At 37.4% G+C, this 27,079-nt stretch overlaps 3 protein-coding genes across 15 annotated transcripts; 2 read left to right on the forward strand and 1 right to left on the reverse strand.

The window, feature by feature from the left end:
* Positions 1 to 617: 617 nt before the first annotated feature.
* LOC108951345 (uncharacterized) lies at positions 618 to 13,098 on the reverse strand. Of its 8 annotated transcripts, none has more exons than XR_010491655.1 (7): positions 12,661 to 13,098; positions 9,481 to 9,657; positions 9,229 to 9,324; positions 8,130 to 8,178; positions 7,977 to 8,046; positions 7,786 to 7,853; positions 618 to 1,065 (listed from the first exon to the last, which is right to left on the reverse strand). XR_010491655.1 is itself a non-coding variant. In XM_065127857.1 (7 exons), the coding sequence occupies exons 1-4, from the start codon at positions 12,931 to 12,933 to the stop codon at positions 8,029 to 8,031; spliced, it is 531 nt and encodes a 176-aa protein (XP_064983929.1). In that variant the 5' UTR covers positions 12,934 to 13,098; the 3' UTR covers positions 618 to 678; positions 776 to 1,065; positions 7,786 to 7,853; positions 7,977 to 8,028. The 8 variants fall into 8 exon arrangements, 3 of the variants coding, with proteins under 3 accessions (XP_064983929.1, XP_064983928.1, XP_064983930.1); XR_010491652.1 differs by having other exon boundaries at positions 8,130 to 8,273; XR_010491653.1 differs by having other exon boundaries at positions 9,229 to 9,376.
* A 2,841-nt stretch (positions 13,099 to 15,939) lies between these two features.
* Positions 15,940 to 19,336, forward strand: LOC135624352 (uncharacterized). Of its 6 annotated transcripts, XR_010491656.1 has the most exons (8): positions 15,942 to 16,275; positions 16,580 to 16,676; positions 16,820 to 16,878; positions 17,095 to 17,270; positions 17,359 to 17,425; positions 17,523 to 17,581; positions 18,665 to 18,749; positions 19,055 to 19,336. XR_010491656.1 is itself a non-coding variant. In XM_065127861.1 (7 exons), the coding sequence occupies exons 1-6, from the start codon at positions 16,162 to 16,164 to the stop codon at positions 17,544 to 17,546; spliced, it is 537 nt and encodes a 178-aa protein (XP_064983933.1). In that variant the 5' UTR covers positions 15,942 to 16,161; the 3' UTR covers positions 17,547 to 17,581; positions 18,665 to 19,048. The 6 variants fall into 6 exon arrangements, 4 of the variants coding, with proteins under 4 accessions (XP_064983931.1, XP_064983933.1, XP_064983932.1 ...); XM_065127861.1 differs by lacking the exon at positions 19,055 to 19,336 and having other exon boundaries at positions 18,665 to 19,048; XM_065127860.1 differs by lacking the exon at positions 18,665 to 18,749 and having other exon boundaries at positions 15,943 to 16,275.
* Positions 19,337 to 19,703: 367 nt separating this feature from the next.
* LOC135586420 (uncharacterized) lies at positions 19,704 to 26,797 on the forward strand. The gene is made up of 7 exons (XM_065130727.1): positions 19,704 to 19,783; positions 19,874 to 19,967; positions 22,483 to 25,210; positions 25,314 to 25,628; positions 25,711 to 26,002; positions 26,232 to 26,339; positions 26,419 to 26,797. The coding sequence occupies exons 3-7, from the start codon at positions 24,926 to 24,928 to the stop codon at positions 26,550 to 26,552; spliced, it is 1,134 nt and encodes a 377-aa protein (XP_064986799.1). The 5' UTR covers positions 19,704 to 19,783; positions 19,874 to 19,967; positions 22,483 to 24,925; the 3' UTR covers positions 26,553 to 26,797.
* Positions 26,798 to 27,079: the final 282 nt, after the last annotated feature.

Below are 27,079 nucleotides of genomic sequence, written 5' to 3' on the forward strand. Positions count from 1 at the left end.
TGGTTCGACCGGTTTCGATCTTATGTACGCTGGACTACCTAAAAGTCGACGGCATTCAGGGGGGTATTCTCATTCTTCTGTTGCATCCGCGGCTCTATCATATTGACTTCTCTCTCCCATCACTCGAATAAGGCAACCTCGTCACATCGCACGAGTCCTCCTCGAACCTCCAAACTTTCGAGGAGGTGCCTCAAAACAACGATAGTAAAAGGCATCCACTTAGCACTCAGTCACTTCTAATGATCACTAATAAATATATCACAATGTAATTTTTGTTGACTACGACGTATAATAGATATATCTCAAATCATCAGATGATTTAACATCAAAAGTCATGCTGTAAAACAAAATTATCCAGTCACAGTCTATGTTAGCTTGAGAAAAAAAAAATTTAAACAAAGCAATTAAAGATTTACAAGTTATCTAAATACAAATAATGACACTGTTTATCAGAATATTGACATTAATGGCAAAAATCCTACATATACTGGAAATTTTTCTCTCACTCCTTTTTACCTACTTTATACACTCAACAACGAGGAGGAACAAAAGAATCGACCGGTAATTCCTCTCTAATGATTAAAACAGATTCTTGTTGGTATCAAAACGATGGCCGATGATAGAAAACATTGCAGTCAGTTGCATTTCTTCTTACTACATGCACTTGAGGTCTTTAATCTATACAAAGAAAACAAAATTTCTTGAAAGAAACAGCAGAACTCACCACCATGCAACTCCTGAGAACTGCAAACTATTCCATCTCATAGAAACTCACCAATGTGTCGAGGGCGAATGTGTAAGTTCAATACTAATTGAGCTCAGAGCATTAATTTTCTGTTGATATGCCTTGAAAAACTGATGTGTCTCGTTGGTCATGAAAACAATGCCCGCGCTGGGAACAACTCTGAAGTACTCAGGGAGAATACCACGATACGAGCCTCCATATCCTTCGGTCCTAATTATGTGCTTGAATGTTCCCAAGAGGCCAGAATTATATACACAAACCCTTCCAGTTGCCCCTTCCGAATGCATTCTTTGTCTCATGAGATGCAATGGTGAATGTCACTGTAAAATCATATTGCATATGTAAGCAAAACGGATTCTTACTGATCTGACCAAAGAAGACATTTATGACCAGCAAGGAAATGTACCAAGTTTAAGTTACAAGTAAATATAATAAACATTAGAGTTACGATGCAAAGAATCTTCAACAATAAAAAATCATGAAACCATGGAATCCATAGGATCAATTCAAATAGAAGTTTGGTTAGGCGTTTGTGCTCCAAAACTTTCAATCAAAGCACTGAAAGATAGATCTGTGAGTCTAGTTTCCAACGAAGCATGTTTTGCACAAATCAAAGTTTCCAACAAGAAGTTATAAACAGTTTAGTATCAAAATGTCAAAAATTATTGTCCCTATTTTGCAGAATCAGTAGGGTCAAATAAAACAAAAGTTTGGGCAGTCATTTGAACTCTGAATCTTTCAATCAAGGTATAGAATGAAAGATCTACGAGTCTATTTTCAAATAAAGCAAGTTTTGCTCAATCAGTATTCGTTACAAAGAGTTATAGCAAGATCAAGGAAGATAGATCATAAATCTCGAAAATTTTATATTCAAAACTTTACATCTAAAGGAGAGGGATATCAGATGCAAAGGCTAAAACTCTTCAAATTTCTCATAATCAAGGTCAAAGCAGAGATTAGAATTGTTATAGGAAAGGGTTAAAACACTTGTCTTTGAAAGATTAGATCCCAACTAAAAGAAATTGCTCCAAAACCCTATGCCCAAATCACTTCCCCTTCTTCCCTTTCTTTTCCTCTCTTCTCCACCGATTGATGTCTTCGTTCCTTAAGAATGAAGATAGAGATAAAAGGCGATGGAAGATATTTTTGTTTTTGTGCTTTTTGCAATTCACTCCTTATATCTCCCTATTTCCAACAAAAAGTTATAAACAGTTTAGTATCGAAATGTCAAAAATTACTGTCCCTATTTTGCAGAATCAGTAGTGTCAATTAAAACAAAAGTTTGGGCAGTCATTTGAACTCTGAATCTTTCAATCAAGGTATAGAATGAAAGATCTACGAGTCTATTTTCAAATAAAGCAAGTTTTGCTCAAATCAGTATTCGGTACAAAGAGTTATAGCAAGATCAAGGAAGATAGGTCATAAATCTCGAAAATTTTATATTCAAAACTTTACATCTAAACGAGAGGGATATCAGATGCAAAGGCTAGAACTCTTCAAATTTCTCATAATCAAGGTCAAAGCAGAGATTAGAATTGTTATAGGAAAGGGTTAAAACACTTGTCTTTGAAAGATTAGATCCCAAATGAAAGAAATTGCTCCAAAACCCTATGCCCAAATCACTTCCCCTTCTTCCCTTCCTTTTCCTCTCTTCTCCACCGATTGTTGTCTTCTCAGGTTCCTTAAGAATGAAGGTAGAGATAAAAGGCGATGGAAGATATTTTTGTTTTTGTGCTTTTTGCAATTCACTCCTTATATCATTTATATTTACAAATAGATCATTAGATTTTACAAATAGGTCATTTGAGCCCACTCAGATCATTAAGAAAAAAATATCCCAAGAAATAGAATCATTCCTCTAGTTAACGTGATTTGGAAGCATCATTCTATTGATGAAATTATCTGGGAGCTAGAGGAGGAAATAAAAAAGCTTATCCTCATCTTTTCATTGATTTAGAATCATTCCTCTAGATATAATAAATTTAGAGGACAAAATTATAAAATGTTTTGAAATGATTATAAGGACCTAATTATAAATTTTAAGGTCCTATTTATAAATCTGAGGATCTATTTGTAAAATTTGAGGACCTATTTGTAAATATAAATGATATAAAGATTTACAAAAAACATAAAAAGACAATATCTTTCATCGCCTCTTATCTTTCCCTTCATCCTTAAGGAACCTGAGAAGGTAGCAATTGATGGAGAAGAAAGTAAAAAATGGGAGAAGAGGAGAAGAAGGAAGAGAAGAAGGATTTAGGGCTTAGGGTTTTTGCTCAAAATTCTCTTATTTGGGATCCAATCTTTCAAATACAAGTGTTCTAACCAAGGTCTGTCATACCGAAGCATACCGCCCGTACTGGGCGGTACGTACCGATCCGACAGGTTACCGGCACTGCTATAGTGCTACAGTACTATACTGTAGCACTACTACAGTATGAAAAAATAAAATAAAATTGTTCGGTACACCAGGTGCCCTGATGTACCGCTCGGTACACCGATACCGTACCGTACCAAGCCCGAGTCGAAACATCGGTACGGTACGGTACGACGAACCTTGGTTCTAACTCTTTCTTACAGTGATTTTTAATCTCTGCTTTCATCTTAATTATGGATAATTTGAGAGATTATGGTCTTGCACATTATACCTATCTCATTTAGATATGAAACTGTAAACCCAAAATTTTTCGAGATTCTGACCTTTCTGCCTTGTTTTAGCTATAACTCTTTGTACCGACTTTCAATTTGGACAAAACTTGTTTTATCTGAATGTAGACTTGTAAGCCTTTCTCTTGATAGCTTACTTGAAGAATTTGGAGTAGATTTGTCTACCCAAACATCTAATTGAATCGGCCTTATGAATTTGATAAAACAGATACCAAGGTTCGTTGTACCGTACCCGTACCGACGTTTTGACCCGAGCTCAATACGGTACGGTACCGGTGTACCGGGCGGTACATCAGGGCGTACCGAGTGGTATGCCCTGGTGTACCGAATAATTTTTTTATTTTTTCATACTGTAGCAGTGCTACAGTATAGTACTGTAGCACTGTAGCTGTACCGGGCAGTCCGTGTACTAGTAATCTGTCGGACCGGTACGTACCGCCCGGTATAGGCGGTACACTTCGGTACGGCAGACCTTGACAGATACCGTAATTTCTGACCTTTAGTTACTAAATTGCTTGTAACTCTCTGTTGAAACTTCAATTAATGAAAAGCTTCCTTCAATGGAAACTAAACTCGTAAATCTTTCTTTTCATACCTGATTTGAAAAATTTGAAGTACATATGCCTACTGAAACATTTATTTCAATTGATCCTACTGATTCTGCAAAACAGGGATGATAAATTTTGACCTTTTTATACTAAATTACTTATAACTCCTTGTTAGAAACTCAAAACTTTACAAATTTGGATTCATCTAAAAATAGACTGATATAGTTTTTTATTGATAACTTTCTTGAGTAATTTGGAGCATAATTGATTGTCCAAATAATTCATGCAATGTGCCTTACAGATTCTACCAGAATAGAATTTTCACCAATTTTGCCTATTCTCGTTCCATCTCTTTGAATTTAAATTTATCTAGAATTCTTCCTTCAATTGAGTCTTATGTGAGTGCCTTGAACTCTTGCATACTCGTCTTTAATTCTTTTCATATCTAAATGCATTATGCGAAAGTTTATGTTTGCATCGTATTGTTTCATATAGACACATATGTTTTCGTTGTTTCGCATATGCTTTCGATATGCGCCAATTTTTTTGCTCACAATGTCCTTTTGTACTCTGGTGTTTATGGGATAATGTGAACCTCTTTCCAAAAATAGGAAAGGGAGTTATGTTTAGAGCCTACGATGCTCTATCGGCCCCCTTTAACTTCATCCAGACGTAGGTGGATGGAGCTCCCAAACGTTGGAGACTTATGTTTGGTGGTCATTTAGAAATGGATAGACCATATTATGTTATGATCCCACTTCACCCTTTGTGTTTTTGATATGATATCCAAAGCATTGCTTATGAGTTTTTATATACGCTTTGGATAAAAATGAATGCAACATCAAATATGACATTTGAGCTTATGTTTCTTATTTGTTCTTTCGATATGCTCCGAAATATTTCGGAGCATATCAATGGCATATACTCCAAAATATTTTATATATCATTCATATGCTCCAAAATATTTCATATGATATTAATATGCTCCAAAATGTTTCATATGTCATTAATATACTTCGAAATATTTTAAACACCATTGATATGCTCCGAAATATTTCATACGCCGTTGATATACTCCGAAATATTTCATACGCTATTGATATGTTCCGAAATATTCCATGCGCCATTGATATGCTCCGAAATACTTCTTACGTCATTGATATGCTCCAATTACTTTTTACTCCACTTGTTATGAACCAAATATATTTTAGATGAAATGATATTTACGATTCTATATCCAATGAGATGATATCTATGAACTCTTGTATCCCTGTCTTGCATTTTGATACGATGTTTGTTTGAAGCTATCCTCTCTCGCCATAGATATGTTAATCGCTTGCTGAGTTTTGTAACTCACTCTGTTGCTATATAAATTTTTCAGATTAGCTTGTCACTCGTAAAATGTTAGAACTGGGCTGAGGCAATAGAAAGCTATTCAGATTTTGGGCAAGTCTTGTTGGTTGATATATTGTGATTGTTGTATAAGCCTATTTTGTATATAATAAAATGTTGTCGAGGAATCTGAATTGATGTATCATGTAAAAGCTTTAAAAGGCCTCTCCCGTTTGGAATTTTGGAATATTATGTTTAGTTTACGACGATATGAACTTGTGGTAAATGGTTGGTTTTGCGGTTATATAGATTCTTATGCTTGCGAATTTATAAGTGGTGGTCGATGATTTTTTTTTTTTTGAGTTAAACTTGGGTTTTAATAAATGTTTAAGTGATGTGATATATGATTATATTGCACAAGTTTTATAGATGCGAATAATGTTTAAATGCTATTTCAATGTCCTTAAAAGTTAGTTTGGATTTTGGATTTTAGATTGTGAATGAACTATAATATTCTTGATTTAAGATAGGTTCATGCCTCTTGAATGTGTAAATTTGGGGGGTGTGACAAAAGTGGTGTCAAAACCAAGTTTCGATTTTGGGACCTGTGGGTTATAGGCCCACTCAAATCATTGATAAGAAAGAAAAGATCCTAAGAAATAAGATCATTCCTTTAGTTAAAATGATTTGAAAGCATCATTCTATTCATGAAACTATCTGGGAGCTAGAGAAGGAAATTGAGAAAGCTTATCCTCATATTTTCATTGATGGAGATATAATGAATTTAGAGGACACTTGTAACCCAGAGAGGAAGGATAGGGAAGATAAAATAAAAATAAATTAATTGGAATAAACAAAATATGTTTCAATAGAACAGAAAAAATTGCTATACGTTATCATAACTCTATCCATATAATAAACAACATAATAAAAGGAGACCCAACTATCATGCTACCAATTCACAAAGACCATTCAAGTTTAGAATCTCTATGCAGAGTTGCAGACTTGAAAAAACAGATGTCAATTAATTTTTACAAAAAAAAAAAGTTAGCCCTTGTAGTCAAAGGTTAAATTTATCCTCATCGGTTTCTCTGTCTCTTGCTCTCTATCTATTTCTACATAAAACTTGTTTTTCCTATGTCAGCTAACTATGCTATAAAACATTAGCCACAATCAGATAACTACCGGATCTGATTTAGTTGCATTTGAATACTACCATTGCTATCTTCTTGAACAGCAATATAGTCTTGCAGTTTTTAACAGCAGCACTGTCCTGGCTGCCTTTGACAAAAGCCCTAAATCATGTGGCAGGCCTTTCAGTCTACTACAGATCTTTTTCCTGCCTACAGTTCAGCCATCATGCCTATGCCTAGGAAAACCATGCATAAACACATTCCAAATTTCACAACCCAAATCTCTTACTGTTGATTACATCTGACTAGTCATCTTAATTAAACCATTTTTCCTTCATCAATTATAGGCACATAAATGATTCAATGTTTGCCACAAAGAGAAAATATACAGAATAACCAAATACAATCTGAAATCTGAAGAAAATAAACCTCAACTTCTTAAAAAATTGATCAGGCATGTCATCTGGCTGCACCAAATAATTTGCTAGACTATATAGCTTTATTTGGTCACACTAGATCACTTATCTGGTCACTCTGACATCAAACTCAGTTGATAATATTTGACACATACACATTGATGAGACATGGTCAACAGAATGACAAGAAATTAGTTGTACCACATCACCATGTGAGTTAAACCATTATGTAACATATAAGTCAATCCATAGCAAAATCAAAGGTAATTTTTCAAGTCCATGATTAAATGAGAAAATAGTTGCATAACTTCATCCCAGTAAAAACAAGTGCCACAAGCACCCTCAGCCTTACAGCTAAAGGAAAAGGGTATACCCACTGCACGAGACTCCCGCTAATGCGACATTTGGGGAGAATCAACATATCTCTAGATAGATAAGTTGTTTTTGTAACTCAAACCATGATTTTATAGGTTATAAAAGAGCAACCTTATCGTTGAACCAAGACCCTGTTCTCAGACTTACCTCAGCCTTACTAGTATATTTCAAAAATAACACAAGAACTAATAAGAATGCATTCTTATGTTACGAATCAACAATCATAACATAAGAAATAATATGAAGTTATTGACGTATAAACTACAAGCATAAACTTATTGATGTATCCTCATATGAAGATAATGGCAGTTAATAAGAAATAATATTCAGCCGTAACATGTATTTGTTTCAAATGATCATATGCCCAGATTGACTACATAGATCTATAATTAGTTGCTTTGAAATCCTCAAAGCTATGCACTTAGGCGCTGGCATTTTGCATCAACATGAATTAATCTTCCATTCATAATCATGACAGGTTGTAGTAATAAATTTATCTTATTTCTTTTTGAACTATTCTAATGTCAAGGTGGCCTCTATGCTGCATTATACGTTTGTTGGCAGTATACCTGTTGACGATGCTATACCAGTAAGACTTCCACGAGACAAACTAACCAAGACAGGAGAATCACATGGCCTGGTGGTAGAAAAAAGAACAGTATACCAAAATAAATCATGTTAATACTAGCAATCAAATGGAAAGATACTATCAACATAATTTAAAGTTTGCATCTTATTAATATCACAGAAACTCAATCACCTCTAAATTTGCCAATGAGATCTCAAAGTTTCATAAACAGAAAAGCTGATTGCTAGAATAGGTCCGACACCTGCAGCACAATACTGGTCAATAGCAACCAAAACATGACTAATGTATTACAAAAATCAAAATTAATCAACCAATTAATTTTACCAACAACGTTGGTCCAAGTCCCTTGTATAATCCTCTCATGCCCTCACCCCTGCAGATGGCATACAGAGCATGTGAAATGCCCCTGTAGTACATAGCATTTGTCTGGACGTTTTCTAGAGACAAATTTGTTATATACTTGAAATCCTGCAACTCCCAACTCCAAAAAATCATTTGCAAGTCATAGCATTACAATTTACAGAAGAACTCTCAATGTAATGAGCAGAATCTCTTATCGGTTACAACAGCTATTACAGTAACTGAGTAGACCCACTGACCAAAACTAAATATAAAACTAGAGTTGCGATATATCAAAGCTCAAGCAAATTTTGAAAAAGAGGAGAATTATCCCCCATATCCTTAATTGCGAATGAAGATGAAATTTCTTATTTTGATTTTTGCCTAATTCAATAAATAACAATAACAACAACAACAAAGCTGTAAGTCTTAACTACTTGGGGTTGGCCTTTGCATCATTCAATGTAAACCTAAAAGTGACTTCTCTCTTTCAATTCTCATCGTCATTTTTAGGCAGAAAGTCAACTTGCCTTGACAGACAGACACAATGATGTATGTTTCAACTCAAAAAACCTTAACATTCCAAGGTTACTAAACCTAATGGGTTCAGCATCCTCAACTCCAAACCTTAAAATTAATGGGTTGGACATCCTCAACCCCAACAGTAAATCATCAAAATAAAAGTTTAAACTGTTCCAAATGATATTATTATGAAAAATACAAAAATTCTGTGATACAGGGATGAAAAGATAGATGGTATACACGAAAAAATAACTATGCTTACCTAGTGGCAAAAAGTATAATGTGACAAATAATTAGACAGAGAAAAAAGTAGGTGCAAAGTGAAATGTAGCATGACCAGACAGGAAAACATATACTAAAAGACAATTTAAAACCATAAAGATTAAAAAGTGTACTTCAGATAAATTAAAAGTGCAATTCAAATAAATAATTCTTGGACTCCAGAAGGCCAACATGATAAAAAGTTTTTTATCTTAAAAAAAACACCTGGAATTGAAATTTCACCACCTATGTGAGATTAAAAGTGGAATCCTACTATCATATAATCTAGTGATACAATTACCTGAGCTGAAGGACGTGTCCGACAAGATCCAATGGATATGTGACGTATGCAGCTGTTATTCCAGCCACCCTCCACCAAACAATCACAGGCAGACATCTGCACCCACACATTCTCTATGCTTATCTAGTCCAGGAATCAATTGCAATACCTAGATAAGCACAAAGAGATAGAGAGAGAGAGAGAGGGAGAGAGAAAGATCAGATGTGAATGTAAAACTTAAGATATATCATGCTACTAAACTTTCATACTTACATTCTTGTACCGTTCATAAGCATAGAAACTTATGGAAGAATAAGGTAAGCGAGGAGCAATTGTCACCAAATTTCCTTTCCAAAATGCACTAAAACCTTCTTCATAAACAATACGAGAAGCCTAACGTCATATGCTAGATTTCCTTAGATTGTAACATCAGAGGTGCATTCCTTGCACCTATATTTTGGATGCCACAAGAAACAACAATGAGATTCTTTTTTATAAAAGTTAAGGAAAAACTGGATGAGTTTGCATGTTAAAAATGATAAGTACTTTTGACTTGGAAAATACAGGGAAGTAGCTATAAAAATTTTTAAAAGAAGCCATGTGATACTACTAGAGACAAAATAAAAGAATACTTCAAGGGAGCGAATTAAAACCCACTGAAACACTTAAAACTTCAAAAACTGTGTAGGAAATGACATCCAGTAAGTCGGATGAGTTCTTAAAAGTTGGGTCATCAAGTTATGTATTAAGCCTCGTAAGTAGCTTTATACAACCTTCAAGTCTGGTGATATTTTGACCAAATTCTCCATATTTAAGATCTTCTGGACATTGCTGTATATTGTCAAACATAAAAGTTTTACATAACCAGTATACACAAAAATGCAATGACTACATGTCTGGAACAAACAACCAATTCATGTCACAAGTTTGCTGATATAAGTAATACCACTCTCTGGTCCAACAAAAAAAAAAAAGCAAAATAAAATTTTGATTCCAACCAAGATGGAGATTTCTTTCCCAATCTGGTATCTACCATAACTGTCCTGTTCTGCATGTGCAGAATTTGCATGTTTACTAACCCCATTTGTCCTAAAGCATCGGTTAGATATTAATAGGTGGTCATAAGCGTCCAAATGATTTATAATAAGATAAAGGTGAAATCATTGAAGCAGCAACTTAGTGATAGTACGGACGAACTCTCACACATTATCCTCTGCCAAAATTTTAGGTGTAACAAGATCACCCTAGTAGTTATAGCCTCCATTGTTAGGAAAAGCTATTATAGCGGCATAATTTTTTTTCCTCTTTGTGTATCAAAATGGGGTTCCTCACTAAAATACCAACTTGTTACCAAAAGCAAATATTAACTAGAGTAGCACAAACAGTAGAACAATGAATCAATCACAAAGTGAGATACCGAATTTTTTACGTGGAAAACCCAATGTGGAAAAAATCACAGGATCGTAAGCCACTTTAAACTTCCACTATCACCAATAATGATAACAGGTTTACAATAAGTCTTCTCCAAAATAATTAAAAAATTATAATAACATCAAGAACACAAATCTTGGCTCAACAATAACATATCATCATCATAATAGATGGATTTCAGCAAAGGAAAGATTTAGATCTTACCAAGTAGGTATAGCAGAAAAGCATCTCAGAGAGAATAAACTGCAAATTGGTAACATTAAGATTATAGAGCTTTTTGCAAAGATTCTTCACATAAAATTTAGACTAAAACCGATAAAGTTTAGCCGCTTGATCATTTAGCAAAAGCCTCAAAACCTTAATTTTCTCTCTCCTCTTCTCTCTTTGTTCTTTTTTTACGCCACCACAGTTTCCCCTTCGCATGGCTCTGTTCGCACCCTTCTCACGTTGCGCACGCCACTATTTCCCTTTTTCTTCATTTTTTCTTTTTTTTTAATAAATCAGATTTGGGGTCAATGCCCAAATCAACCAGTCCAAGCCCACTTACGGGCTGGACCCAACAATTCTTCCCATTCAGTTCATAGTGGGTTGTACTAAGCCCGCTCTTCGCCTACATGCTTCAAACTTCTCCTTAGACAAAGACTTTGTCAACATGTCTAATCTATTTTTATCGGTATACACATTTTCCAATATAATTCTTTCATCTCAAGCACATCACGAATCCAGTGATATTTTATGTCAATATGCTTAGATCTAGAATGGTATGTTGAATTCTTGGAGAGGTGAATGACATTCTAACTGTCACAGTAAATAATATATCCTTTCTGTTTCAAGCCCAATTCCTGTAAAAACATTTTCATCCACAAAGCTTCCTTGCAGACTTCAGTAATTGCTATGTATTCCGCTTCTGTAGTTAGAAACATAATTCTACAACTTAAACTACCAAGAGACTGCTTCCCCTGCAAACGTCATCAAGAACCCCGAAGTGAAGTTCCTGGAATCAGTATCACCTGCCATGTCTGTATCTGGAATCAGTACCCCTCTAGCACAGGTTCACAACTTCCAAAACATAACACAACCTGGAAGTACCTCTTAGATATCTTAATATTCATTTCACTGTTGCCCAATGTTCCTTACTAAGATTAGAGAAAAATCAGCTGACAACTCCAACTGCATGAGTTGACAACTCAATTGTTGGGTCCAGCCTATAGGTGGGCTTCGACCGATTGATTTGGGCATTAAGCCCAAATTTGATTTATTAAAAGAAAAAGAAAAGAAAGAAAAAGAGAAAGAGAGACGTGCGCAGGTGGAAGAGGCGTGCAAACGATGAAACTGTGGCAGTGAAGAAAAAAGAACAGAGAAAGAAGAGGATAGAGAAAGTTAAGGTTTTGCGGCTTTTGCTAAACGATCAAATGGCTAAACTTCATCGGTTTTGACCCAAATTTTATGTGAAGAATCCTTACAACAAGCTCTACAATTTTAACAGTACCGATTTACAATTTATCCTCTCTGAGATGCTTTTCTGCTTGACTCATTTGGTGCGACATAAAATTTTCTTTTTATGAAATTCATCTATGGTGATGATGATATACTATTGTTAAGTCAAGATTTATGTTTTTGATATTATTATAGTCCTCTAATTATTCTGGAGAAGATTTATTGTAAACCTGTTATCATTATTGGTGATAGTGGAAGTTTAAAGTGGACTACGGTCTCGTGATTTTTCTCGCATTGGGTTTTTCACATAAAAAATTCGGTGTCTCACTTTGTGATTGATTCATTGTTCTACTGTTTATGCTACTCTGGTTAATATTTGATTTTGGTAACAAATTAGTATTTTAGTGAAAATCTCAATTTGATATACAAAGAGGGAAATTATTTTGCTATAATAATTTTTCTGAACATCCATAAGTAACATCAACTCACGTCTATATTTCTAGATTCACGGAACATAACATAGACAAGAGCTAAAGGTTTCGACTTTTCAGTCGCCAGAGATGAGGAATACTTGCAGCGAGTTACCTGGAAGAGGATAGTGAGAGGAGCAAGAGGGGCTGTGCACGTCTTGCTGACGGCCGCGGCGACCCCTCCAGCAATAAGGTGCGCAACCGTCCCGATCTGCGGCTGATGTTGCAACTGCCGATGCTGCCGCCGCTGGTGATTCTGCCGCGGGTCGTGCGTGGCATACCTCCGAACTCCACCGTCGACGGCACCTACGCCGCCGTCATGCCCACAAGAAAGAGCCATCAGGCCACCGCCATCCAACACAACCCCCACCGGCGCCTCGGTCTGCATCTCCGACGGCCGCTTCTCCTGCTCCTCAGCTACCCTGTAAGCGCGGCTCGCGAACCCTCGACTGATGCCGGAGTAGCTCCGGCGTTCATCTGCGACCCCGCCCGAATCCTACCGAAACCCTAGAACAGAATTCCTCGCACGTCGTCGCTTCTTTACCACGTCGAAGAGCTGAATCAATTATTATTATTATTTCTCCTTTTCCTTCCTCGTTTTATTGTGGCCTATTTGCCTTGGTTTTGTCCCCTAGCTGTCCAATAACTTATTTACCCGAGTTATTTACCCGTATAAAATGACGGACCTCGTAGGATCCTTCTTTTGGACCATATCATGTCCAATCAAGTGAAAGGTAGCCCAAGTGTAAATTATGATAATATAATATGAAAAAAATATTTTTTTATTTAATTTTAGATGAATTCTCGGAAAGAAAATTTAAGACCACCCTAATTAAAAAAAAAAAATTTATTTTATGTCAATAATTATCTCATCCTTCTTGCGCTCTGGTTGGATCGAAGGGTATCACTGGTGTGGGTTTGAGTACCTTTTTCATCATTGTAAGACCTATGGATGTCACATGCGTGAAGGGGGTCGATCAACCAAGCTAGCTCAAGACATAAAATTATTTGAAGATGATAATCAATAAAGTGGAGGGGAGCAATCGACAAGCTGAAAGGCGATGTCCGATAAAAATAGGATGATAATTTAAAAAATAAGATTATTTGAGAATTTTTTAAAGTTAATAATTTTGAGCTTTTGTTAATAATTTATCCATTAATATTTATAAGATATATTTAAATATAATGGATAAATATTATTTATATACCTCAAAATATAATAACGCTTATAATTGCATGGTTTTTGGTGGTCGAAGAAGAAGATCATTACAATTTAAAAAAAAAAAATTATCACATCATATTATGTGTATATGGGTGTTTGAATTTGGGATTTACAATAATATGATATCTCAATAGGATGTGGATCCAATTTGAATACATTTATATCTTATCCAAACGTGATCCAAGTCGATGGAACCATACATATACAAAAAAATCAAACATGTCATCGGTTTTTCTTCATGAAAACAAGGTAAAACATTTGCTGTGGGCCACACACTAGCAATCACTCACGCATGGCATATTCCAAGAAACGATTACCCTCTTTTTTTCTGTTTTCTGGACGTCATATTCCAGGCGATGGCACACGAACATTATTGTTATGCGTTTCGGTGCTTTGATTCCTCGAGGCCCCACGGCTGACGCGGACGACAGCGACGCTGAACGATTCTATATTGACTTCATCGTGGGCTTCTTTTGTTTGGAGATATTATGGAAGATTGTGGTCATGGGGTTCATAATACGATCAGGTAGAGAGACATTATTTATAAAGAAAAAAAAACTCTTTTCAATAATTATAAAAATATTATTATTTATATAAAAATAAATAATAAAAAAAATATTCTCTAACTTTTATCTCCATCACGATTTCTACGTTTGCATCCTTAAAAAAAAATATTTTACACATAAAAATAAATAATTTATCTCTAACTCTTTGGATGGACTTCTGCTCATCAAAGAAGGGGGGACAAAAGAAATCTCTTTCCAACAATTCTAAAAAGATTATTGTTTCTATAAAAATGAAGAATAAGAAAAATATTCTCTTGCTCTTCTACTATACAACATCTTCTAATTTTGAGTATCAAATTAGGGTTACGATCCAATTCTCTTTCATTGTCTTGAATACCTCATCTTACAAAGCATAGGATCGAAATAGGAGCACATTTACAATCGAAATGCATATTGATTTGCTTAATTACAATTGGACCTAATCCCCAACTAAAATATTCATTTATGTTAACAAAGTGGATAACACTAATCCGATCTGAGAACTGATGACGAATGGAGCACAATATCCATCAACAACCACATAAATGACAAAGCTTCCTATTCCGTCGACGACGACTAGCGCAATGACGGCGTTGTGGAAGATGGAAGCACATCAACTCTTCCATCATGTCCCATATGTGTATTATTCATGCATGAGCACACCTACCATGTCCATGTCATCGAGTAGATATTATTAGAGAGAGAGAGAGAGAGAGAGATCCTTCGGTCACACCCCTTTTATCCATTTGCACACCACCAAGAACTTCTACTTGTCGGCCACATCCTGTCTTGGGCGCTTTGACCGAGCGCCCATTTCGCTCTTATCCACTCTTTATATTATATTATATTATATTATATTATATTATATATATATATATATATGATAGCGAATTTAAAAAATATACTGTAACATAGTACATAAATATTAAGTTTTTAAAAACTAATAGATGATAATTATAAAAGTATTTTTAATTATAAAATTCGCACCATTTTTCCTAAAAAATAAAAAAAAAAGATATTGTTGCTGATTACATTGGTATTTATAAAAAAAGTGAAAAAACATAAAAGGAGAGAAATTTTCTTAAGGATAGATTATTGGTATTTTTAAAAAATTGCAAGACAAAAATACATTTTAATGATGGATAGATTATTGAATAAAAATTCTTCCTTTTTTTTTGAACATAAACTTCTACATCTATACTTTTAGATATTTTAGTATTTAATATATTGTTATATAAGTGATAGATCTGAAGTTCAAATTCATAAGTAAGCATCTTGTACACTATTTAATATAACATTTTACAAAAAAAAATATATTAATTTTTTTGGTTATAGAAAAATATCTTTCATTTTTAGGACTGAAAAAAGTAGATTTAATCTGTAAACAGAGAGACATTATGGTATTATTAAAAAAATATGCTATGTAATATAATGAAAATTAAGAGCACTTCGGATCATTAATTAACCCTTAATTATTGTTTAAAAAAAATTACAAGATAAAAATATATTTTCACGAATTTCTTTCGGATTATTTAAAATTTAAGACTTGAGATAAGTAAAAAAAAGAAGAAGAAATTGTAGATATATTTAGGAGGGGATCTACAAAGATGTAGTAAGAGACGCTGAGAGAGAGAGAGAGAGAGAGCGAGAGAGAGAGACGGGGTGTTTAAATGCGAGCACATGGAGTGGGATCGGGGCCGGCTGTCCTCGCTTGGAGCCCTAATCGCCCTTCACGTGTTCCTCCCTCCCGCCTTCCTCTCGCCTATTAATACCTCATCGTCTCCTGGGGGTGGTTCGCCAGAGAGAGCCCATCGAAGTGCGCAGGCAGCGGAAGAGGGAAAAGGGCGTCATGGAGGGAGGAAAGAAGCAGGACGCCGGTGCCCCCGCCAATTCGTCCTCCTCCTCCACTTCTTCTTCCTCGCCCTCCGGCTTCTTCAGCAGTGTCTTCCCTCCTCCTTCCACGGTACGTGGTGGTTGTTCTCGATGAGCGATCCCCTTGTTATTATGAGCTTTCCTTCTTCGATTCCGGCTCTTCGGTGATGGGTTTCACGACCTGAGCTGGGGTTTGTTTGTGGATCTCGAGGCTTGGGATTATGCTAGGGTTGTGGATCGAGTGCGTGCTTTTTTGCAGCTCGTGCGTCGATCGACTCCTAATTAATCAAAAAAAATTTATTTGTGGAAATTGAATCAAACGTTCTCTGTGATTGAATCAATCGTGCTCGTAAAGACGAACCCTAAACGAATGAGTTCGATCTACGTCGTTGCAGGTGATGGCTAAGGATTCATCGCAGAGTGACTTGTACTGGACCTTGAGCAAGCAAAGGGCGGATGGTTCGATCGGGAACGCTCAGGGCGCGGCAACAGGTCCCTTAACATAAACCAACTCGTTCCCATTGCTCATGCCGATTAGGGTTTTAATGCTTTGTGTTTAATGTTCGATTAGCCGTCTCTTGTTTGTTGTGTTGTCATTGCATAACTTCTTCTTCTTCTCCAACAAAAATCAACAGATTTAATCGACATATGTAAGCTCAGATGGATGTGGTTCCGATTAACTATGGTGTTCGAGGTAGTCATATGACGGCCATAACATTCACTTTCACCCGAGTACTCCATTATTCTCCTTTTCCATTACCGGAAAGAAAACGGACCAAACGTTTTGTGTCCACTTATGCAACTCATAGCTGACTGCATCATCTTCGAGCATGGCTGAAATCTCAATGTTATGTTTTCCCACAACTTTTTCATTCAATTTGACCTGGAAAAGCTAAATGTCCATTTGCAGATGGCAAATCACAGGGAAGTCCAACCAAAAGGCAAACAGCACGGGGCAAGGATGGTAAACCAGTTGATCCCGGTCAATCTGAAGAATCAGCCTATTTCGGCTCATCTGTGCACTATGGGGGTCGTGATTTCTATGTCACTTCTCCATCCAACCAAGTCTCTGGAGCTCCAAAAAGTGTAAGCGAAACAGAAAAAAATAACAAAATTAAATTGGAAGCCACGGTGTCTAACAGTTATAGGCAAATTTACTTTCTAATGCTATCAGTACAAAGCTGATGAAGGGGATGGTTCGGGTGACACAAACATTGCCAACAGAGGTGAATGGTGGCAAGGTATGACAGAGATTTATTGGCTAATGTACCATGCATTCAAGAGAAGAGCAATTCAATAATTTTTTTCTCTGTTTATTTTCTCCTATTTCTCACTCAGGTTCCCTGTACTATTGAAGACTAATTATGTCAGTATGCTTTCCATTATTAAGGAAGAAGGTATTTCTGAAGCCATGGGCTCTAGTTATACAAATTTCCCTTTGTTTATATAAATTTGACTAATATTCATTGGACTGTCTCGAGCTATTGATGAATAGTATCATTTTTACTTCGTTGGACAAGTGATCGTATAGAATTCCAGCACATTATGGACACAACAAGTCTGTCCTAGCGACTCATGAGGGACACTTAATTTTGAACCTACATGGTTTGCCTCTGTTTTAGGTGTAGTAGGGCATTGAATTATGTAATGCATTAGTACTTTATTCAGGGATAGAGCATAATCACCATTAATAACTATTCTTCCTTGTTCAAACTTCAAAATATTTTTTTGTTGGTCTGTAAAAGTATTGCCCCTCTTTCTTTTTATTATTTAGGTGTTCTTCATATATGGCAGATGTGAATCTATCAAAAAAATAAAAATCCTCGAAGACATGATTGCTTTCTTTCTTAGGTGATATTGGTTAACTGAGCTTTGTATGTTTCTCAAATGATTGAACAAACCAGAACATCTTCTCTTAATGTGGAATCCTATAGACTTGATATGATTGAAGACTTATTAGATAAATCTTGTAATTATCTGAAAACACTGAGTGTCTTATTTGCTGTTGCTTCGTTGTCGGAAGAGTTTTGAATTTGTAACTTGCAAAAGATAGCCATAAGAACCTCTGAAGTTTCACCATCTTTTTGGAGTACATTACTTACTGCTTGACTATTCTGAAACTGCATTTTGTTGTACATTATTATAAAAACTTATTTTTTGAGTCCATTTGTATAACAATGTTTCAGATGGTTGATGCATTTGCTGAATCTTTTGGGCAACCTTTTTGAACCATAATGACAAGCTAGCTGATAGCCTATACAAGCTTAAAAACCAAACATGGTTTTTGTCTTATGTTCCATTGATTGTGGAATACATAATATTTTCTCGTCTCATTTAAGGGAAAAAAAAAAGTGTACAGCATTTTGCTTCACTCGTGCATACCATTTACTGTACTCTGGCTTGAACCATGGATGACATGGTGATCTTATTAGCTCAATGTCAATGATGGCTTGTCTTCTGTCCTAATGTTGTTTCTGAAGCTACAAGTTCCACAACAGATGAACAAAGAAGCAACATGAGATCTGAATAGAGTACTAATTCAGATGTGATGAACTAAGAAACAAAGTGAGATATGAATTAGAGTTCTACAAGTTGATAAGCCTTCATTCATCAGATTTGTAGTATTAAACAGAACCATATTAGGCGATCACATTTTCTTGATATGGCATCTCCCAGAAAGTGTGCTATTGTCATACCCCAAAAAAATTTCGTGTGCCCACCGTCTTCTTCCTGGTTGTATAAACCCTAGAATCATAGCACTGAATAATAAAATGTAAAAAAAAAACATCTAGCTCAAAAAATACATCTGATTGTATGAGATTTGTTGCTTCAGCTACTCTAATTTTCACTGTGCATTCCTTTTCTGGCAGGTTGTTGGGAGAGCTACTGCCATTCCAGTGATCGGGTCGCATCTGGTTTCTTCCTACAGGAGTCCTCTTAAGCATCAGAGGAAGTCTGGTTTTGATTTGTTTCTTGGTGTCTAGGTTGGCAGATTACAAATATACTAGTGTCTTTATAGAAGTATATTCTATATGCGGTGTTTCTGGCCTTTCACCTCCAGCTTTTATTGTAGTGAGGTTGTAAGTTTGCTCAGAAATGTATCCTTAATACACAGGAATAACATATAAGCAGGTCTTTTGTTAAAAAGTCAATTCCTGATAGTTCGTCCTAATTTGCAAAGAGATGATGAAGAATCGGTTATTTCCAGTATCCGTGCTTATTCCGTCGGTTTATGAACCGAATATAAATAATTACTCAAGCAATGACGAGTTTGGATGTGTAGTTAATCATATGTGAAACTGAATTGATTAAAATTGATGGATATTATGTCTTAGCGATAAATACAAGGAAAATAAAGAAAAAAGAAAATTAATCTATTATCGTATATTCTTTCAATTTTTTGATATTATTTAAGAAATTAAAAAAAGGAAATTTTAATTACATTAAATAGTAACGCTATATCGGATGGATCTCCCTCTTATATAAGAACTCGGTTCATTATACGATTGTAACTGCCGTAGGAAGAGGATCGGAGGAAGAGGATCGAAAAATGGCGGTGAGGAGGGGAAGCAGAAGGAAGATCGATCATCGTCTCGAATGTTTCGCTTTGTCTCTTAACTCTGATCTCCAAGTGGTTCCTTCCTCTTCTTGATCACCTGTTTTTCGATGGTCACAATGCGTCTTTTTAGGTCCTCATCTGCCGTCTGCGAATCGAGTGGGACCGAGGCCGCGTTTGCGTGTTGATGGTCCTGAGGACCACAAGGATGGAAGAGACGCACCACGGTGAGCGATGCACCCGCTCTTTCTTTTTGTTCTTGCCAGTTCGGCCATGTCGCCGTTTCTTCTATAGAGTGTGTGACATTGCGTACGAAAACATCGAACCATGAATTGGTTGGCATCGAATTCAGGGAAGGTGGGAAGACGACGAAGTTGGTGAGTTTTGCCAAAGGTGCCTCCTCAGTACTCCGAGATTTGAACATGTTTTAGTTTTAATTAGCCCTAATGTCTGCAAAAACATTTCCATACAAGAGAGTATATAACAGATTGGTTGGACATTGAACTGGATTGATATCTTAATGTGTGTAAAACATTTCATGCTAGAGGATGTAGATCAGATTGTCTGGACATTGAACTGCATCTCTATACATTAGATTGCCACTATCTTCTTTCTTGGAGCTGTTGCTGCTTCCATCGTTTCTAGTTTCTACGATTTCATGGGTTCTTACAATGTTTGAAATCACCCAAGCAAAATTTGGCAGATCATGATTTCCACAGCAGTTTGTTTGCTTGTCATACATGCTTAGATCTAGCCTACGCATCCAATTGATCTGCCAGGATGGTTTTCCTTTTTTATTTTATTGAAACAAAAAGATGATTTCCATTAATCATAGAAAGGTGATAGACCGACCAAGTGGTTCTCCCCAAGCAAGCTAACTGATGTACATTATTGTTATTAGTAGATGTAGGTATAAAACAAATATTGATAATAGAGAAGGATAAGCCCAACAGTCTAATGTTATTTAAAATAGCCTTCAACAACCAAGGTGTTATCTGCCAGGTCAGTTATGTTCCATATTAGTGTTAGATTTTAGATTTGTGAGTGTGGTCGGTAAATTATGATCTTCTACCTCCTTTTTCTTTTTTCCTAATGGGTAAATATTGATGAAAACATGAGAAGGAATTGATTGTTGAATTACAACAAAATTAAGTTTTGAAAGAAAATTAGGAGTTTAAGTCTAATTAGATTTACTGTTTAAGATCCATATTCTCCAAGGAATTCATGTGGGACGGAGTGTGTTAATCAAGCTTACTGGACATGTTAGACTCTTGTGAACTCAGGCCTTTTAGCTAAAATCTATGGCCTTTTTATGTTACAAACAAGGATATGAACCTCTTTAGAAGAGTGAAGTTAGAGCAGCTTTTTGGGACAAGGATCCAAATTAGAAATCATAGTGTGCTACAGTGGTCCTGATCATCTGGACTTTTTCGTAGCATTCTTAGCAGCTTACTGAGTGAGTTCAGCCGGAAATTTTGGTATTCTGAATCATTTCTTAATATAACTATAAATTTGCACAGATGTCTTCTCTTCAAGCTTTCTTTTATCGAGTTTACATTATATTAATCTGAATATGCATTAAACATAAATCTTCTTTAATGTTTTGAGTTATTATGCAAAATTTGCTTGAGGAATCCATGTTGAGCCAATCTTGAATAACATCTTAGAGCATGGATTGGCCTCATAATAGCTTTGGCACTAAATACTCAGTAGCTAATCAGAGTTAGCTTGCAAGACTCCCAATTAGTCCCACATCAGAAGTGGGCAAAGACTAAGATTGGCCTATAAAGGTTTGATGAATGTACTACAATAACTTTAGTTTAAGCATTTTTGTAAGTGGTTTGGACTAAATGGAGTTATAGGCCAGTTAGCCCATCAGACTCGGGTTGTGATGTTTAGTATCAGAGCCGACCTAGTATTTGGGCATGGTGAGAGGGCTCGAGTATGAAAAGGTTACTTGTCGATGGAGTCAAAGAACTCATCACGGTTTGAAGCCACCATTGGGCTACGCCTCATATGCGCTATGCTAGGGTTCGATCTAACTCCAGCTTAAGCATTTTGGTCAGTGGTTTAAATCAAATAGAATTATAGGTCAGTTAGCTGATCAGACCCGGGTCATGACACACCTATTGAATATTTAGCTTGGCTCGACTGGGTCTTTGGCCTGATTAGAAAGTGAGGATGAGCACAAGGTTACTGAACAGGCTGATAAAAGTTATAGTGTAGCCAACATGTTTTGACCTCTTCATTTGAGTTCATTTGTTTTTTCTCTTTACCCCCGGTTGTAATTCTTTGTAATTCTTTTCTCTGGAGACAAATAGGGTTTTTCTTTTGGCTTTGTTGAATGGATTATTTCTAATTACTCATGATGTCCATCTGCCACTCTTCTCGACTAGTCTTTTTTAATTTCATGACGTGCTTCCATTGTCTTCTAAACTATTTAAAACGAAAAAGCTTTCTTGAGATTAGTCACTGTACAGAGTTATTTCTCATGTTGTGATGATCTCTCTGTTTAATAGATAATACTTGACATTTTCTGACAATATTATAATTGTTACCTGTGGTTACTTATTGACCCAATATTTGTTTCTTCTTGTTAAAGCCATTTGCTGTAGATTAGATGGATCAGTAAATTCTGGACATCCAGCTGAATATGAAAATGACGGACTTTTGATTGATAGTATGATTTGGTGCTGGACTTCATAATTGCTGATGAGCATGTCCTGGTTTTTCTGTTTTCAGCATTCCTCCTATCAAAGTTGGTATCTGGATTTATGGATTATCAATAGTTTACAAGAAGACCCTTGAATTGAAAATGCTCCCAGAACTCTGAAGAATGCCTCTTTGGGCTAAACAAACTTGAATTGCACAACATTGGTGTATAATTTCTACTTTGCTGCAGTGGGTTTGATGTCACCGTTACACATGCTGAAAAGAGGCACAAATAATTTATTTAATTAAACTATGTAGCAGCAAGATTTGAATGTTAAGAGTGGATCTGCATCATTTTATAATACATAACAACAATAAGAACAACAATGACTATGATAAGTCCTAATGTCCCAAATGAGAAGAATGATTCTTTGCAAGACTGGCTAGGTTTCTATTTTCACCTCCAATAACTGCCCTCTATTTTCATTTTATTGTTTGTATATTTGCTGGTAAATGTGTAAAGCAAAGTCATATGAAAAACAAATATAGATCTTGAAAGAAGGAAAACTTGATGGGATGTCCTTCATTTCTTATTCAACTTTGTGGTCAATTCTGCCAAACTGGTAAAATAATTATTTACTGGCCTGAATTTAATCTAAAATAGAAATGAGCCCACAGAAGAAATAGTGTTGCTTGGAAGCTCATAATTTGTTTTTATTGGTTGTCATGACACTTCATCTTTTTTTTTAGTGAATCTGATATTTATAGGCTTATAAGAGAAGGACAAGTATTGCCTCGCGAGGTAAGTCCTGTTTTTATTTTTTGTTCTTACCAGTTGCTAATTCCTTATTCAATCAGTTACAGAAATTGTAGTTGATGCTACCCATGAATCGTAGTTGATTGGGAATGCTCATGTTGAATCTAAATAATCCTAAGCTAGGAAACATGTGCCTGGAGCATAACTTTAATCTGTAGGTTTTATGGCAATCAGGAGCATCAGTCTTGCTGCTGAACTTTGCCTAGTTGCTAACACTATTCTTTTCTTTCATCAGGAAATTTCTGGATTGCAAATTTTCTTCAACCGAATTTATTTTCTTGCACAGGAATATTCTGGACTGCAAATTTTCTACAGCCTGTGCTTACTGGTCAGACTTTTTGATTGGAATTAACTGGCCATCTTTATTCAAGTCACAGGTTAGATGTCTTAGCTAATAAAAGCTTTATGTTCCAAGTTCTAAAGAATCTCTCTAGCCTTTCTTTGTCCGTTCACTGTCCAGCTTGCATCTCACTTTTACACGTTATAACCACTTCCTGCGATGATTTCGGTCATGTAGGAAGTTTATGTTCTCTTTCAATCAACAATGTGCAGTCACCTGATGTGTTGTCTCAGAAGTTGTACAACAAATATCATAGAGGTTTTGCATCTTAGTTTTAAACGGTAAGATAACCGATAGCAGTAAATGTTTTTTCCCTTTTGTTGATCTTCAAAAATTGGGTAAGGATAAATATTCAGGAGTTATACAACAAATATCATAGAGGTTTTGCATCTTAGTTTTAAACGGTAAGATGGCTGATATCAGTAAATGTTTTTTCCCTGTTGTTGATCTTAAAAAATTGGGTAAGGATAAATAGTCAGGAGTTTGCTATCAACAATTGAGTTCTTTGCTTAGCTAACAACCTTCACCTACTCCACTAGAGGGTCCTTAGCTTATCTTTTGGTTTTAGGTTGACATACAGGAATCGATCGGTTGTTTTGGTGAGCAACTCTTTGGGAGGTTTTTGTTTGATGTTGACTTGACATGATCGAATCATTTGCAGGACGATTCCTTTGTCGGATTGGGAATCTGAGGGAGCTATAGAAAGCCCTACTGGACAATCATTATTGGTGTCCAGGAGAAAAATCTAGCATTTGATTTTTACCATTCAGATGCAGTTATACACGTCATAAAATCTAAACAAATCAGCTTCATTACCAACTTCTGGACAACTGTAAATCCCATTGATGCATGTCGGTGTCTTAGACTTTGAATTGTGCTATCCTAATAAAGGCTTAGGATGAATCATTCTAATATGGTAAGAGGTTTCCAACTGATCGATTGAATAAAAGATTTAAGACGTCCGGAATTATTAAGACGAGATACGTATTATCAATCTTATACTCATAGAACCAGCCGACTCCAACCGGATCGGACTGTTCGGTGAGAGACCATTTAGGGTTTCTGATCACAATGTCCCTCTTCCCCTTCCCCCATAAAAGAGGGAGAAGGAGCGAGAGCTGCGGACCCATCGACCCACCACCCTTTATTGCCCACCGCACCTGGACATTCTTCCTCTGAGACTCCTAAACCTAAACCCCCATTTCTCCTCCCTACTTTGTCTCGTTGCTGTTCCTTCCGTCATCCGCAAAACCCACCCCATCTCCCCTCCCCTGCTATTTTTAGCCCTTCCGACGACGCCAGCAACAAGAAGCGCTCGGTCGAGTCGCTTTTTTGACTATTAGTCGCGGTCGCTGTCGTTGTGGTCGTTGTCCTCGATGGCGAAATCGTACGGAGATGGAGACCTTTGGCTGCCTCCGGAGTTCCTCTGCGCCGACTTCTTCCGCGAGGGCGGAGAGAGGTGTGAGGCCGGCTTCGCTGGGGCTTGCATCCCATGCGAGTTCGGGCTTGGCTCGAACCCGGAGTCGCCTGTGGAGTCGGCGACCACCGGAACGGAGAGCGACGAGGAGGACTATATGAAAGCCATCACCCAGCAGATGGCTCGCTTCTTCCTCCGGAACGACGACAAGGACGCCTCCGTCACGGCTCCGAGCCGCGCAAAGGTAAAGAATATGTGGCTGGTCGTTAGCGACGAATCATCCCCTGGGGCTTTCCGCCTCGAATGTGCTGTGACATTGGGGTGGTGGGGTTTTCTTGACGGCTCAGGCTATGGCGCGATCGCCACAGTCCGCGCCGTGCACGCGGTCTTCCTCGAACAAGGGAGGCAGCGTCAACGGCCCCACGTTGGTCTCGTCGCCTCCTCTGGAGCAGCGAAGCGAGGAGACCTGCGACCTTCTCGACGAGGCCCCGGGGCAGATGATGCGGCTGAGGCGTTTTGGCGATCTTGGCCTCTGCGACCGTCGGATCCTTGGCCCGCTCATGAAGCAGTCTCCGGCGATGTCCACGGCTTGCAAAAGCGCCAATGCCGGGTACTATGACCTCGGTCCGGTTCTCACCCATCGTCAACTACAAGCAGCTCATGTTAGTCTCAGTCTCTTCTTCCGTTGGTCTTGTCATGTGATTTTTGCTCCTATGATCTCTGACCTCTGTTGTTGTCCGCCAGTTTCATCACCTGAAGCGGCAGCAAGCAGCGAAACAACGGCTGTCGGCGGCGTGGGGAAGGCAGTGCAAAGCCAGAGATAGCAGCGTGGGGTACGCCGAAAGCCGGTGCGGTCGGCCTCCGGATCCGTCCGCCACCGCGTGTCCTCCGCTTCGAAAGCCGCAGCATCCGCCGCCGGGTTCCGGGATGCGCGCCGTGTTCCTCAACAGCTCCGGCGCCCGGAAGGAGTCCGCCGGCACCGGCGTCTTCCTGCCCGGGACCGCCAGCAACAAGCTGGCGCCGCGGAAAAAGACCGGTAAATGCGCCGCACGACAAGAATCTCCTCTCGGATTCTCTTGTCGTCATGCCTCTGTATTCCTCTTCTGTCGTATCTAGCAAGCAGTCAACATGTTGGTCACTAGGTCCGCTAATATTTTGTCGGCGGTCGGCGTTCATTTCTTTCCTAACTTGAGGATTCGACATTGTCCTCACTCGCGTCGCTCTTGTCGACCGTGTGCTCTTCCCAACTCATGGTTCCTCCACAGGTTGTTCGACCGTGCTGGTTCCTGATCGAGTGGTTCAGGTGCTGAACCTGAGGCTGGAAGACTTCGCAGCGCAGCCACGCTTCCCCGGCGGATTCGTTCTCACTCACGGTAACTGCTTTCTCTGTGCGATCGTATCAGCTTGCCAAAAGTGTTTGCCTTGCTGAATGGAAGATGTTGTCTTCGACAGAAGCTCTTCTCGGGCGAAGCAGCGCTGCGCTATCACAGCAGAAAAAGAACCGCCACTTGAATTGCCAGCCGCCGACCGCTGTGGCAGAAGCAGCCGCCGACGAGATTAGACTCCCTCGTGACTGGAGCTACTAACATCAGTGTAGTGCTTACTGTAGTATTTAGGATTGGGCGTAGGACGGCAGTAGTAATAAGAAACTTATGATGGAATCCCTAAGGCACAACAGTACGGCAGAGCTAAAGCTAGGGTACGAAGAATAAGTTGCCGTTGTGATGTTTTCTTGGATTGTTTTTGTATGTAATTTGGTCTTTTTATCTACCTTAAAACAAACACCTGTGTGGCTGAGAAATAAGTAGGAATTCTTTGTGCTACTTCATTTATAGACGGTTAGTGTCTTTTGTGTTCCAGATGGGAAGCATCGCAAGCGAGTTGGGCTTTCGATACGGTGTTATGATTTGATTTTGCTGAGATAATTATTTATTAATTATTGAATTAAATTATTAATTTAAAATATTTAATTTAATGTAATTAATAATAATAAATTTATTATTATTATTATTATTATTATTATTTTTATTTGGACAGTTGGCTCGACTCCCTTTACGGTTCCTACATGTTGGGTGATCGCAGCTGCCGATCCCCGCTCTCTCTCTCGTCCTCA

Source organism: Musa acuminata, chromosome BXJ2-10 (assembly GCF_036884655.1).
Source record: "Musa acuminata AAA Group cultivar baxijiao chromosome BXJ2-10, Cavendish_Baxijiao_AAA, whole genome shotgun sequence".
Lineage (NCBI taxonomy): Eukaryota > Viridiplantae > Streptophyta > Magnoliopsida > Zingiberales > Musaceae > Musa > Musa acuminata.

What these genes read in the sequence shown, in the direction of transcription:
- LOC135586420 (XM_065130727.1), top strand. Translation starts at nt 24,926, where the DNA reads ATGGCGAAATCGTACGGAGATGGAGACCTTTGGCTGCCTCCGGAGTTC. An exon ending in CGGCTCCGAGCCGCGCAAAG is followed by an intron (nt 25,211 to 25,313) that starts GTAAAGAATATG and finishes TTGACGGCTCAG; the next exon opens with GCTATGGCGCGATCGCCACA. An exon ending in GTCAACTACAAGCAGCTCAT is followed by an intron (nt 25,629 to 25,710) that starts GTTAGTCTCAGT and finishes GTTGTCCGCCAG; the next exon opens with TTTCATCACCTGAAGCGGCA.
- LOC108951345 (XM_065127858.1), bottom strand. Translation starts at nt 12,933, where the DNA reads ATGCAGACCGAGGCGCCGGTGGGGGTTGTGTTGGATGGCGGTGGCCTG. An exon ending in CTCTCACTATCCTCTTCCAG is followed by an intron (nt 9,325 to 12,660) that starts GTAACTCGCTGC and finishes GTGTGGGTGCAG; the next exon opens with ATGTCTGCCTGTGATTGTTT. An exon ending in GGACACGTCCTTCAGCTCAG is followed by an intron (nt 8,274 to 9,228) that starts GTAATTGTATCA and finishes TGGGAGTTGCAG; the next exon opens with GATTTCAAGTATATAACAAA.
- LOC135624352 (XM_065127859.1), top strand. Translation starts at nt 16,162, where the DNA reads ATGGAGGGAGGAAAGAAGCAGGACGCCGGTGCCCCCGCCAATTCGTCC. An exon ending in TCTTCCCTCCTCCTTCCACG is followed by an intron (nt 16,276 to 16,579) that starts GTACGTGGTGGT and finishes ACGTCGTTGCAG; the next exon opens with GTGATGGCTAAGGATTCATC. An exon ending in TCTCTGGAGCTCCAAAAAGT is followed by an intron (nt 17,271 to 17,358) that starts GTAAGCGAAACA and finishes TAATGCTATCAG; the next exon opens with TACAAAGCTGATGAAGGGGA.